The sequence below is a fragment of the Gossypium hirsutum genome, chromosome A11, assembly GCF_007990345.1.
Source record: "Gossypium hirsutum isolate 1008001.06 chromosome A11, Gossypium_hirsutum_v2.1, whole genome shotgun sequence".
NCBI lineage: Eukaryota > Viridiplantae > Streptophyta > Magnoliopsida > Malvales > Malvaceae > Gossypium > Gossypium hirsutum.
Window position 1 is genome coordinate 118,589,528 of NC_053434.1, and position 14,026 is coordinate 118,603,553.

The 14,026-nt window shown below is 31.7% G+C and overlaps 1 protein-coding gene across 1 annotated transcript; it reads left to right on the forward strand.

The window, feature by feature from the left end:
• Positions 1-401: 401 nt before the first annotated feature.
• LOC107960517 (disease resistance protein At4g27190) lies at positions 402-1,913 on the forward strand. The gene is given in 2 exon segments (XM_041080078.1): positions 402-767; positions 770-1,913. Coding segments are annotated over 2 exon segments (1,341 nt in total). The 5' UTR covers positions 402-409; the 3' UTR covers positions 1,753-1,913.
• Positions 1,914-14,026: the final 12,113 nt, after the last annotated feature.

The following is a 14,026-nucleotide window of genomic DNA, read 5'->3' on the forward strand; positions in this document are numbered from 1 at the left end:
AAATAGAGTCTTGTGCTATAAAATCTCTTCTTTTGTATTTTTGCTCCCAAAATCTTCCACACTTAGCATTTTCGGCACCACTTCTCTCCTACTTCGCATGCTGGCCCAATTTAACTTTAAATTCACGCTTTTAGCCCTCAAATTTCCTTTTACCTTCAATTTAGTCCCTATAAGATAAAAAACATAAATAGCTCAAATTAGTAGGATTATACTCAAAATAAACATATAATTAATACATAAAAATCTATCATTCTAGCTACTAGATATCGCTACTGGATTTAACCACTCAAACAAGCTTAACTAGCTATCTTTTTATTATTATAACTATAGTTTGATTATTATTTTTTAAAATTCTTGAACTTGATCATCAATATGTTAAATTTGATGTAGGGAAAACTAGAGCTTTTTAATGGCTGAACTTGTTGGGCGAGCTCTTGATGTTTTTAAGCTCGTTGGCAGTAAAGCTAGTAATTATCTGAAATACCAAATGAAATTCACTCAATATGTTAGGGATTTCAAACAAGAACAAGCTGACTTGCATGCTGAGGAGGCGGATATTCAACAGTAATTGAAAGATGAGCATCACTTTGGGAAAATGTCAAAGCAAAAAGTCGAAAGATGGATCAAGAAGGTAGAGGAAAAGCTCGCTCATGCTCAACATGTCAAAGACAAGGTTGGTAAAGGAAAATATCTCTTTTGTTCTTGCTTGGTGAAACTTGTTGATGAATCCACTCAGGCAATGAAGGAAGTGCACGCTGAAGGTCATTTCTTGAGAGCTTGATAGTTAATGATCCTTCTACCATAGTGGCTACCCTACCAACAACAGAGTTAGTAGGTGCAGCTAATGTTAGAGAAGAAATTTATCAGTATTTAATGGGAGATGATGTTGGATTGATTGTACTGTGTGGCATAGGCGGAATCGGGAAAACAACCATTATGAAAGATGTCCATAACAGGTTGTTGAAAGAAAGAAAAATTAGAAATCTAGTTTGGGTAACTGTATCCCAAGACTTGGATATTCGAAGGCTACAGAAGAACATTGCATCTTAATTGGAAAGAAACTTCTCAGATGATGAAGATACAATCATCCGTGCAGGGAAGGTATCAGAAATGTTGAGTGGACAAGGGAGACATGTGCTAATACTGGATGATGTATGGAGAAGCTTTTCTCTTGAGGAAGTTGGAATCCTTAAGCCAACATCAGCTAATGGATGCAAATTATTGATGACAACATGTTTGGAAATGATTGTTCGATCAATGGGGTTTAAGAAAGTTCAAATGCCTTATCTTTCTATAGAAGAGGCCATAAAGTTAATTTTTAGCAAAGTTGGACATGACATGTTGCCTAATTCAACTTTAGAATCGCTTATGAAACTTGTTGTAAGGGAATGTGATGGACTTCCTCTTGCAATTGTCACACAAGCTGGTTGTATGAGGGGAGGCATCGATCCTCGTGTGTGGGAAAATGTTGTAGATAAATTGAGAGGATACGTCAGAAACATCCACGATATAGAAGATAAGGTGTACGGATGCTTGAAATTTAGCTATGTTCGTCTTAAACAAAGGGACCAAGAATGTTTTTTGTATTGTGCATTATATCCTGAAGATTATGAAATCATTAAAGTTGAGTTAATTGAACACTGGATGGAAGAAGGGCTTATAGATGAAATGGGAAGTAGAAAATCAATAGAGAGTAGTGGTTATTCCATCTTGCAGAATCTTAAAGAAAATTGTTTGCTAGAAAAGGTTTAGAGGGATTATAATGGATCCCCTTTTATTGATAAGAATAGTGTGCATATGCATGATGTTGTTAGGGATATGGCATTGCATGTAAAATGGAAAAGATTTATGGTAAATGTCGAAACCATTTTTTTAGAAGAACAGGGTCGACTCGATTTTGGAAACGAAAACGAAAAAAGGGGAGTCGCCACCAATCCTTTTTGTTGAGGTGTGATCGGATCACCTCGTAAAAGTGGTTGTTTATAATAAATGATTTGATTTATTTAAACAATGATTTTGGTCCGTAAAATTCAAAAAAAGGATTCGGTTACATACGAGGAAGGATTAGCACCCTTGTAACGCCCAAAAATTGGTACCTAGTTGATTAATTAGTGTCTTAGTGTCGAAAATTAAAAACTTGAAAGACTTTAAAATATGATCCCTCTTTTTGTAAAAAACACTCGAATGTTAAAAATCTTCTCGTCTCGAAGTAATAAAATGTCACATCCAGTAAGTTAGGACACGACATCTCGAACTTTTGAGAATGAGCTTGCCTTTTATTTAAAATTCGTGTATTTTAACCTCTTCAAAAGGATATTCGATTATTTAGGGTAAACGAGGAAGATTGAAACCCAGTAAGTTAGGGCACGGTCTCTCGAACTTCCAAATACCGAATATTGCCTTTATTTGCAAAAAAATCTATTTCAAGGTAACAAGATGTCATATCCAGTAAGTTAGGACACAACGCCTCGTATCTCCGAGCGTAAGCATTTATTCAAAACCCGTATTAAGATTTAAAAGAATATTTCGTTATTTAGGTTAAATGAGAAAAATCGAAATCCTATAAGTTAGGGCATGATTTTCTCGAATTTCCAAATACGGAACATTACTTTTATAAAAGAATTAATTTTGGGTTGGGTAAAAGTTAGTATAACATAAGTTCGTAATAAAATGAGATAATAAAGAATGCATAAACAAATACAAATTTCGGTATTAACAGACATAGCAGAATGAACATAAACGCGAATGTGAACGATAACGATGAAAGCAAAAAATAAAATAAATAAATAAAACGGATAAGCTAAAATAATATAGAAATAATAAATAAGCTAAAAGTATTTGAAAATAAAAAAACTAGTTGTAAATAAATAAACATTATGTAAAACTATTTAAAAAATGATAGTAATAGTAGTGATAATAATAATAGTATGAAAAATATAACAATAGTAAAATAATGATATTAATACCTAAATATAAATATAGATATAATACCTAAAATATAATAATAATGAATGTATAAAAAGATGAGTAATAAGAAAATAAATATAGATGAAAATATAATAATAGTCATAATACAATAGTAATAGTAATTACAAAAATGATAATAGTAATAAAATAAGACAATAATAATAATAATAATAATAACAGTAGTAGTAGTAATAAAAATATAATAGCTGTAATAGCCCATTTTTACCCAGCCCATTTCAATATTTAAAATAATAAACCTCCAAAAAAATAAAAATAAAACAAAGTCCAAGTTCAGTACAAAATTACAAACATATAATTTGGCCCAATAGGAATGGCCCATTACTTGAAAAGATTTAAGGTCCATCTATAAGCTTGACTCATATGGAAATATAATCTTTAAGGATATACAATCTTAGATATGATATGCAATCTTAGATATGATACAATCTTAGATATGATATGCAATCTTGAAGATATGATCTTGTAATCTTGGAGATTTAATTTGTAGATATCCTTTAATCTTAACCGTTGATGTAATTGATCTGTACCGTTGGATTTGGGGAGGCTCAACTATAAGTAGAGGTCTCTCCCTTCATTGTAAATAACTTGAGTTTTGGGGAAGCAATAAGAATTCTTGAGAGCATTCACTCAAATTTCTCTTCCTCTTGCGTTCTTACTCTCTGTGGTTTGTTCTTATTTTATTCTTCGTCTATCTTAGTTTTTCAACCTTTGTTTTTATTTTAATTTCTTCATTTTTCAAATATGTATATTTATTCCTATCTTTTATACATTTGATTATGTATTTTATATATTATAATATTTAACCTTTTTATATAGTTTATTTTCAAATATATATTTTCTATGCATGTATATATATATTATATTATCATTTCATGTATTTTGAACTATTGCATTATATTTTTATAATTTGTAAATGTTCTATTTATTCATTTTTTTAGTGTACGTCATTTATCTTATTTGTGCATAGTTTCATTTTTTTATATGCTATGTTTAATTATTTCTTTTGTGTGCTAGTTTATGATATATATTGTTGTATAATTTTTGCATGTATTATGTTTTTCTTTTAGTTTACCCATGTTTTTATTTGTTTATTATCTTATATTTACCCTAGTATGATTTTTTTTCATTAAACGTATGTTCATGTTATTTAGTTTTGTCTTAATGATATTATTTATGTTTGTATGGAAATGTTAGAATATTTTGTACATATATGCTTCATGATGCATTAATATGTCATCCTAAAACGTCATTTAAAATAATATTCCAAGGTTTTTTAAAAAAAAATAAAAGGCAATGCTTGATGTTTGGAAACTTCGAGAAAGGTAGTGCCCAAACTTACTGGTTGCGACTTTTCTCGTTGAATTCGAATAGTCCAGCACCCTTCTAAGTGATTTTGAGTTTTCAAAACTTAAACAATTATTTCGAGATTTCAAAACATAGTGTCCTAACTTACTGGATATGGCATTTTGTTGTTTCGAGATAGAAATTTTCGAAAGACGAGCTTAGTTTCGAAGGTTTTAAAATGTTGCGTCCTAACTTACTGGATGTGATGTTTTGACTCGTTTGAAATAAGTGAGCCTTAATTTTTCAAAATTGAGACATTCTAATTAAAAGATGTTTGCATCTTAAAACTTTCAAATTTCCGACATTAAAGACACTTGATAATCAATTAGGTACAAATCTTTGGGCGTTACAAGGGTGCTAACCCTTTCTCGTACGTAACCGACTCCCGAATCCGTTTTCTCGACTCTCGTAGACCAAAATTAATGTTTTAAAACAAAACATTTTATAAGGTGATCCAATCACACCTAAAAAAATTGGTGGCGACTCCCGTTTTCATTTTTCTTAAAGTCGATTCTCATTTTTCAAAACTCGATTTAAAAATAGTTTCGACAGTAGTAATAATAATGATAATAAATATTAGCAGTAAAAAAATAATAATAATGATAGTCATAATAATGATAACGACAACAAATAATAAAAGTAGGATAATAATGATAATATATAAAATAATAATAATAGTAAAAAAGATAATAAGAATAGTAGCAATAATAATGGTAATAACGATAATAAATAATAGTAGTAAATAATAAAAATAATAATAGTAATAATAATGATAATAGTAATAGAAAATAAATAATAATAATATAGTAATAGTAATAGCAATAAAAATAAAAATAATAGTAATAATAATGGTAATAATAAATAGAAATAATAACAATAATATAAAAAAAGAATAATAATAATAATAATGTTAGACAAAATAATTTGAAAAAAAAAGGAAAAATAAGCGGAAAAAGGACTAAATTGAACCTAAAATGGAAGTTCGGGGAAAATTTGAAAATAAATAAAGAAGAAAAAGACCGAATCGAATGCGCAAACAACAAGGAGGGACCAAATTGGGCAATAAACCCCTCCCTCTAAAACACGCAGCATCAGGTAGGACCCAATTGAAACCCAAGCACAAGTTCGGGGCAAATTTAAAACCAAAAAAAACTTAATTGCAAAGTAATGAAAAAGCGGAAGGGTTAAAAGTGCAATTAGCCCTTCCGCTAAAAAACACGCCGATCCTGAGGTGGGTCGGGTCGGATCGGTTCGGACCGAGGGTAAAACGACGTCATTTTGGTTCCTAAAGGGCCTGCCCAAAACGACGTCGTCTTGGGGGGCTATTCAAGGCAAAATTTTGGGAAAAAAGGCCATTTGCTGTGCTTTTTTCACAAAAAAAAGGGGGGTTCCTTCATTTTTCTCTCTGGACGAACCCAGAATCCGGCGAAGAATTCGGCCGCGGTGGCCGGAAAATAAAAAAGGTATTTTTTATTTTCTTTTATATTTTTATATATATATCTATATATATATGCTGTTTTTTTTAAAAAAATAAAGAAAATATGTACTTATGTATATTCAAAGGAGGAAAATAAAAAGAAAATAAAGACCTTAGCACGTTTTTTCTTCCACTGCTTGCTGTTTTTTGTTATTTGATGTATTTGAATCCGTTTTTTTGTATTCGAAAGTGTCCGGGGAGATTACATTGTTTTTGCTTGGCTTTTATATAGCCATTTTTACATGATTTTTCTTTTACTTCTTGTGTTTGCTGTCTTTTCTCATTGATGTTTTGCAGGTGCAAGTTGGACGGTGACAAGTGCGGTGGTGTGCTGACATCAGCGGCATGGCAGAGACAGTGGCTAGGGTAGGTTGCGGTGCCACTTGTGTTGGGGGGACTAGTGTTTATTTTTTTATTAAGGTTTGGGCAGTATTGGGCTAAGGTAATTAGGTTTAGTTGGGTCTAAAATTTGAGCTTTGGTTTTGGGCTTGTTGGTTTAGTTTATTTCTATTTATGGGCCCCGAGCTAAATTGGGCTTATACAGCTCGTATGCAATTGAAAGAGTTACCAAACGGGGAAGAATGGAGTGAATATTTAGAGAAGGTTTCTTTAATGTACAATTTCATCTCAATAATTCCTCAAACTATGAATTTTCCGAAATTTCCAAAACTCACAACATTGTTGCTCTCACATAATTCATTGAAAGAAATCACAGAATCTTTCTTTGATCACTTCCCTAACTTAAGATTCTTGATCTTTCTGATTATCCTCTAAAGAGTTTGCCTAACTCTATTTCTAGTTTGGAGAAATTCGAGGTACTACTGTTGCTTAATGCATGTAGGGAATTAGAGAGTTTTTCTCCTGTATTGAAGCTTCAAGCTTTGAAGAAACTGAATCTTGAAAGAACTGGACTCAAAGAAAGACCTCAAGGTTTGGAAATGTTGGTGAATCTTAGATATCTTAATCTTGGAGGTACCAGCTATTAAAAAAGATCCCTACTGGATTGTTGTCAAAATTATGTCGGCTTCAATATTTTGTAATACATTCAATATTAAAAAACTCAGAAGAGATGAGAGAATTGAACAAGTTGGAGGTTTTTGAAGGCCGGTTCTGTAACGTGGGTGACTTGAGCACGTATGCAGCTCAGAGAAAAATGCTTTATAAATATTCCATTTTCGTGTGCCCACAGAACGACGATACTAATCTGAATGTCGTAGTTGGAGCTAGAGTCGGAGATTCATCTGGTGGCACATTCAATTATTTTTATAACTTAAATTTAACATTTAAATTTTTTAATATTTTTTTAAATTATAATAACAGGATAAAACCCAAACAACAAATGCGACTAATGCGTCTTAAACCCAAACCACACCTAAAATAGTGAACACTCTTAACCATCAAATCATCACATGAAATTCTTTAATACTTATTATTTAACACTTACTTTAACAAATAAAACTTTAATATTACTCTCACTTGAACTCAAAAGTCTAAAAAAAAAATTTATATTTTACAAACACTCGCCAAAAACCAAATAAACCCATCGTTGCCTCCTCTGCAATATATATCAAGAATCTGCTTAAATTTTCAAGTAACTATTTTGTCTTGACCATATTTCCAACCGTTTTCATAGCAGCAAGTTGACGTTCATAAGCCAAACATGTCTGTGACTCAATAATAAGTTTACGTGCATGAGATTTAAAATTCGATTTAAATGTTTAAAACTGAATTTTCTTTATAAAAACTTAGCAATTTATATATGTATCTTTTTATTGGTTTAACTCATAAATTAATATTTAAATTATATGTTTTTTTTCATCTTAATTTTTAATTTTTTTATCACAAGTGGTATCAGTCCAAAAATAGATGTTGAGTTGATTGATTTATAAATCGATATGATTGAACTAATTGAATCGGTTTTCTCTATTTTTTAATTTTTATAAAAATTTTAATTAATTATCATATATATAAAGAAAATAGTAATTTTTTTCCACTACATGACTTTTTTAATTGATTATCTATTTTTTAAATAAATTTAATAACTTGACTAATGATGAAACTATCAAGGATATCTATTGGGAAAAAATATAGTTTATATCATTTATGACAAAAAAAAATTAAAGTTCTAAATAATTTAAATATCAATTTGTGAGTTAAGGCTTTTTTTTAAAATAAACTTAATGATTTTATTAACGGTGGTACCAATTTGGAAAATGATAATTAATTTAGGTAATATTTATGATAAAAAAATTAAGCATCAAAATAAGAAAAAAGTATAGTTTAAGTACCAATTTATGAGTTAAATTTTTTTATTTGATAATAATTACCCTAAACATTAAACAAAAGCATTTTAGTTTAAAAATTAGTCATAAACGTATTATTTATAAAAATATATTTAAATGCATCAATATTATTTGTCTTCCAATAAATTTTAAGGAAATAACGTCAATCAACATAACATTAGAATTGACATCGACCCATCAATCCCCCCTTCCCCCACCACTTCTACAACTATTGGACTGCTGAGTATTGACTCAAAAAAGAAAAAGGTTGACGAAGAACAGTACTATTGCATATTGTTAAGCTAAAAGGTTTCAATTCCTTCAATCCAGAACGGTCCTATGGTATGGCCGCTCAAATTTTAGGAAGTTGAAAGATGAAAACAGAAGCAAAACTCAGATGTTGAAGGAGAAACAAAAAACTGACTTCTCTCTTACATTTTTGTTAAAGAAAAATGTACATATATAATACTATTACATTGAAAGAGCAATAAATTTAACTTATGCAAGTAAACAAACTTTAAAAACATTATAATGATAACCTAGGACCTGTCTAGAACTGGTAAGTACTTGACTAACTTTATCCAGTTAAAAAAATTTTGTCAAATCATATACAGGTTGCTTGTTACAAAAGCATACTTCATCCGGACAACATACGTACATTTGTAGCTTCTGTATTTTATCCGGGTAACATACAGCAGCTTGACCTTTTACGAGTTGCATGCACTTCATCCACATGACTTGCGCTGCATGGTCTGCTCCTTGGCTGCTTCATATGCTGCATATAGGCCAACTTCAACACTCCTTCTTGGCTTGCATGCTGCATAGTTTAGACTGAACCCTTTACAACCAGCCTTGCTTTGAGTTTGTTCGAGCTACCATCAGCATTTTGCTTGGCTCGAAACACCCTCTTCACTCCAATAACCTACATGTTTGTTGGTCTCTCAACTAGCTGCCAGGTTTGATTCTTCTTAATCATACTGATTTCATCAACCGTAGCCTGTTTCCAGCCTTGTTGAGCTTCAACCTTTTCAAAGAAGCTTGGTTCAACTACAACCATTTGAGCTTTTTCATAAATCTCAACCAATGGTCTAGTGCCTCTGACTGGTTCATCATCAATGTCCATTTCAGGACCATTTTGATTAGCTTCAACTTGATCTTTTACAAGATCTTCAATAGCAGCCTTTGGCTCATTCTTGTCCAAATTCTTAAACTGTAATGAATGGCGATAATCACTAATCGCTGTGACAATCACGACTAACATGATACTTGCGACAATCCCAAGTCCATCATGTGTTCCCTTTGGCCATCCTTCCATTATTATCCCAACTATCAATGACACTAAAGCGCACACAACAAGGATCATGAGAGTCGTATCTTGAAGAGCTTCTCAAAAAAATACCAAGAACCCCTTAGCTTCAGCCTCAACAAACTTATTGATTTCATACACATCTTTTCTTTTATTCAACAGACAGGAATTGGAACTTATCCCCTCGGTGGTCGATGTGGAAAGCTTTTCAGCTATACCATCCACTCCATCATTAATCTTTTGTTTCTTTACATCATGACCTTCCACAATGGATCCTAACTCCTTGTGCCATAAATTAATTGTGTCAGTAGCACTAGTATCGGCTTTCTTTTCCAACTGATTCATGTTCAACACAAAGCATCTTTCAGTCATAGCCACTGTGACTAATTCTTGACCAGTGGATCTTTAATAATGCAAGAGTTATTCTTAAAAACAAGTGAATAACCCTTTTTCAATTAACTGGCCAACACTAAGCAGGTTTTGGTCTATGTCAAGCACAAAAAGTACATCAGAAATTACTTTGTTACCTGACTGTGTGTTGATCACCACAATTCCCCTGCCTTTGGCTTCAATCAGGTTTCCATTACCAATCCTGATCTTTGAGGCAAGGATTCTATCGAGGTCCTTGAACAGCTTTTCATCAGCTGCCATATGGTGTGTGCAGCCACTATCCACTAGCCAGTCCTTTTTTACTTTGCTTGAGGCTGCAAAGCATGAGACAGTAAAGATATGCTCCTCTTGAGCTTAAAAGTCCTCAGCAGCCTGAGCTTACATTTGCTGCTGAGCTTGTGCCTTTCCTTTGCTCTTACACACCTTTTCAATATGACCAAACTATTTGCAGCTTCTGCACTGGACATCTGGCCTATGCCAACATACTTCACACAGATGACTTACCCTTCTGCAGTATGGACAGGGTGGATATATTTTTTTACCATCTGATCTAGGCTTGCTTGACCAGGATTCCTTTCCTTTGTATGCAGAGGAGCTCGAGGCTAGTCTGCTTTTGGCTTGGAAGGCACATTCTTTATGCTCTTCCTGCCTGTTGGCCCTCCTTTGCTCAAGTGCATACAAGGAGTTTACCAACTCAGACAATGAGATGGTCGATAAGTCCCTTGAATCCTCAAGTGATGAGATTTTTTACTCAAATTTTTCAGGGGGAGTTGTAATGACCTTTTCAATAACTCTGCTCTCACTGAAATCATCTCCAAGGAGCCTAATGTTGTTGATTATGGTCATTATCCTATCATAGTACTGCTTGATGGTCTCTGACTCTTTCATCTTCAATTTCTCAAAGTCTCTTCTAAGATTGATCAGTTGCTGCTGTCTTGTTTTGTCTGACCCAATATATAAACTCCTCCTTTAGCTTCTCCCATGCTTACTTTGGTGAGTCACATGCCATTATCGAAGTGAAAATCACATCAGATACTCCATTTTGCAAGCAGTTCATTACTTTATGCTTTTTGGCACACTCTTTACTGTGTTGCCTCATCTGTGCAATTGTTGGACTGGCCCTCAATGGAGGTGGTTCAGCATCATTCTCGACCACATTCCACAAATCATGCGCTTGGAGTATGTCTTCATCTTAACTACCCAAATGTGGTAGTTCTCTCTAGCAAATACAGGTGGTGGTGGTGGTGTAAAACTCATCTTTCCAGCAACAAAACTAACCAACAAAAATAGCTTCTGCTTCTTTACTCTCAAATACAAGTCACTCACAAACAACACACAACCAAGGTCCTCAAATACTTAGGCTCTTGATACCATTTGTTGAGTTTTTAAGATTACAAAACAAGAACAAAAGAACTAAAATTTGTGTTGAAAGACGAAAACAGAAGCAAAACTCAGATGTTGAAGGAGAAACAAAAAACTGACTTCTCTCTTACATTTTTGTTAAAGAAAAATGTACATATATAATACTATTACATTAAAAGAGCAATAAATTTAACTTGTGCAAGTAAACAAACTTTAAAAACATTATAATGATAACCTGAGACCTGTCTAGAACTGGTAAGTACTTGACTAACTTTATCCAGTCAAAAAGTTTTTGTCAAATCATATACAGGTTGCTTGTTACAAAAGCATACTTCATCCGGACAACATACGTACATTTGTAGCTTCTGTATTTTATTTGGGTAACATACAGCAGCTTGACCTTTTACGAGTTGCATGCACTTCATCCGCATGACTTGCTCTGCATGGTCTGCTCCTTGGCTGCTTCATATGCTGCATATAGGCCAACTTCAACAAAATTTGATAGTATTGAAATTAATCCTGGAGATACAGTTGTACTTCCAAAGCATTGCAAGGGTGTGAGAAGTTTAAACGATATTGGATTGAGGGATGCAACTGATTTGAATGAATATATTTTCATCCAAATGCCATCTGCTTCAAACACTCGAGTCCTTGAGACTCGGACCTTTAATAAATCTGAATGTCATAGTTAGATCTGGTGTCGAAAATTCATCGGGTGGCAAGGAACAAGTACCATCAAATTTGCTTTTCCCAAACATTGAGGGGTATTGCAGTAAAAATGGGGTTATAGATTGTGATTCCCTCGAATTAATTGAAATAGAACATTGTCCAAAAGTAAAGCAGATTCCTCTATATCTTCCACAGCTTGAGATTGATGAAGAAGGAAAACCATCTCCGTCTAATCCTCTCGAAGAAATCCGTGTGGATTCAAAAGAATGGTGGAAATCAATGGAGTGGGATCACCCTATTTTCGATGTTAAGAATGTTCTTCGACCCTTGGTCAAGATCTGGAATGACAGAATACGGAATAAGGTGTCTGTTTAAAACCATAATAATGTAGGTAAGTCTTTTATCATACAATTGCAAATCTAGCTAGTTTTTTTCCTTTTTCTTTCTTTTTATTTCATTTTTCATTGATACATGCATACAATGGAAGAAGAAGATGGAGGAGGAGGAGGTTGTGTTGTTCTTTGCTTTGCACTTCTAGAGGTTTTCAAGATTCCGCTACTGAAAAACTTCGCTTTGTTGATTACACTTATTCTAACATTGTTGGTTGATCTTACATTTCAACTTAGAGTTAGTTTGTGAGTTGATCTTTCATATTTGTGTGTTAGAGGTTTGATTTTACTTTTGGTGATGCATTTATGATTTCATATAATATTTGGTAAACGTGTGAGAAGTTTAAAATAATATTAGATTGAGAGATGCAATTGATTTTAAGGGATATAACTTGAAAAAGTATGTTGACTTTGTATTTTGATTTTACAAAAAGTTTTGAATGTTTGAAAAAGTTATTCTATAAAATAGAATGAGAATATCTCATTAGATTAAATTATGTATCACACAAAATTTCAACTTGATTTAAGGATAAAATTTTTTTATTGAAAATTTGTTCAAACTCCAAACAATTAATACTTCAAAGATTTTTCTAAAAAGAGTTAATCTCTCTTCTACACCGATATTCCATAAAAATAACTGTAAATAATAAGAAAATTTTAAATTAAGATTTAATGCACATATTACCCTATAAATTTTATAGAAAATGAAGTTTTTTCCTTGACAATAAGAAACGAAATAAAAAAAAAGTAGGTTTATTCGTGGGTTGTATGTTTTCTTCTATAGTTATAATTATATTAATATAATATATCTAATAAGCCATGTTTATCGACCGGATTGGATTTATGTGTGATGTCGATCTTATATATTTGTTTGGAGCTGAGTATATCTATTTTTATAGTAAAGAATAAATCTCAAAATTATATATAAATTTTGATTTGGTGCATTTAGATACATTAAATTTTAATTGTGGTTTAAATATATACAAGAAAATTTAATTTTTATTCAATCATACACATTTAAAGAAATAAATACATCAATTTATTTTTTTATTATATAAATATAATTATTTGTATATACAATATATAAACATAAAATAATGTTATATTAATAATTTATGAGAATTTGATCAAATCAAATTTTCATTTATAAAATTACATAAAATTAAATTTCTTATATAATTTTGAGATTTATCTCTTATAAATATAAACAATTTAACAAACTTTTAATTATAATATAATATATTTAATTATCATATTATATAAATTATTATCATAATATATAAGTCTTGAGTTATATGGAGCAGTAGTTAAAATTTTTATATAATATTGTAATACTATATATTACTATAAATTAAATTTGTGTATATATTATAAATTATATAATATATTAAAAATATAAAAACAGATCGGACTCAAGTTTAAATTTAAAAAGATTTAAGTTTAATCCATATTTTTTAACGACTTTGACAAATTTTACACAGGACTCAAATTATCATGTAGGAAAAGGTTGATAAACATGATTAGGAATGAAGATAAGCCCACGAACTTAAAGGTTAAGAAGTCAACAAATGTTGGATCAATCCGCATTAAATCTGGGTGGACTGGCAGTGGAAGCCGGTTACCAGTCAACATGAAATTCCCTTTTCTCCGACTCCAAATCAGAATCAGACGCCTGCCAAACAACGATGATACGTGGCGTAATGATTGGGAAACAGATCCCATCATCATCATCATGGATTTCCGCATCTTTATTGTATTTCTTTAACAGAAAAAAGAAAGTTGAAACGTGGGGAGTAGTGTGAAATACTCAGAAGCAAAA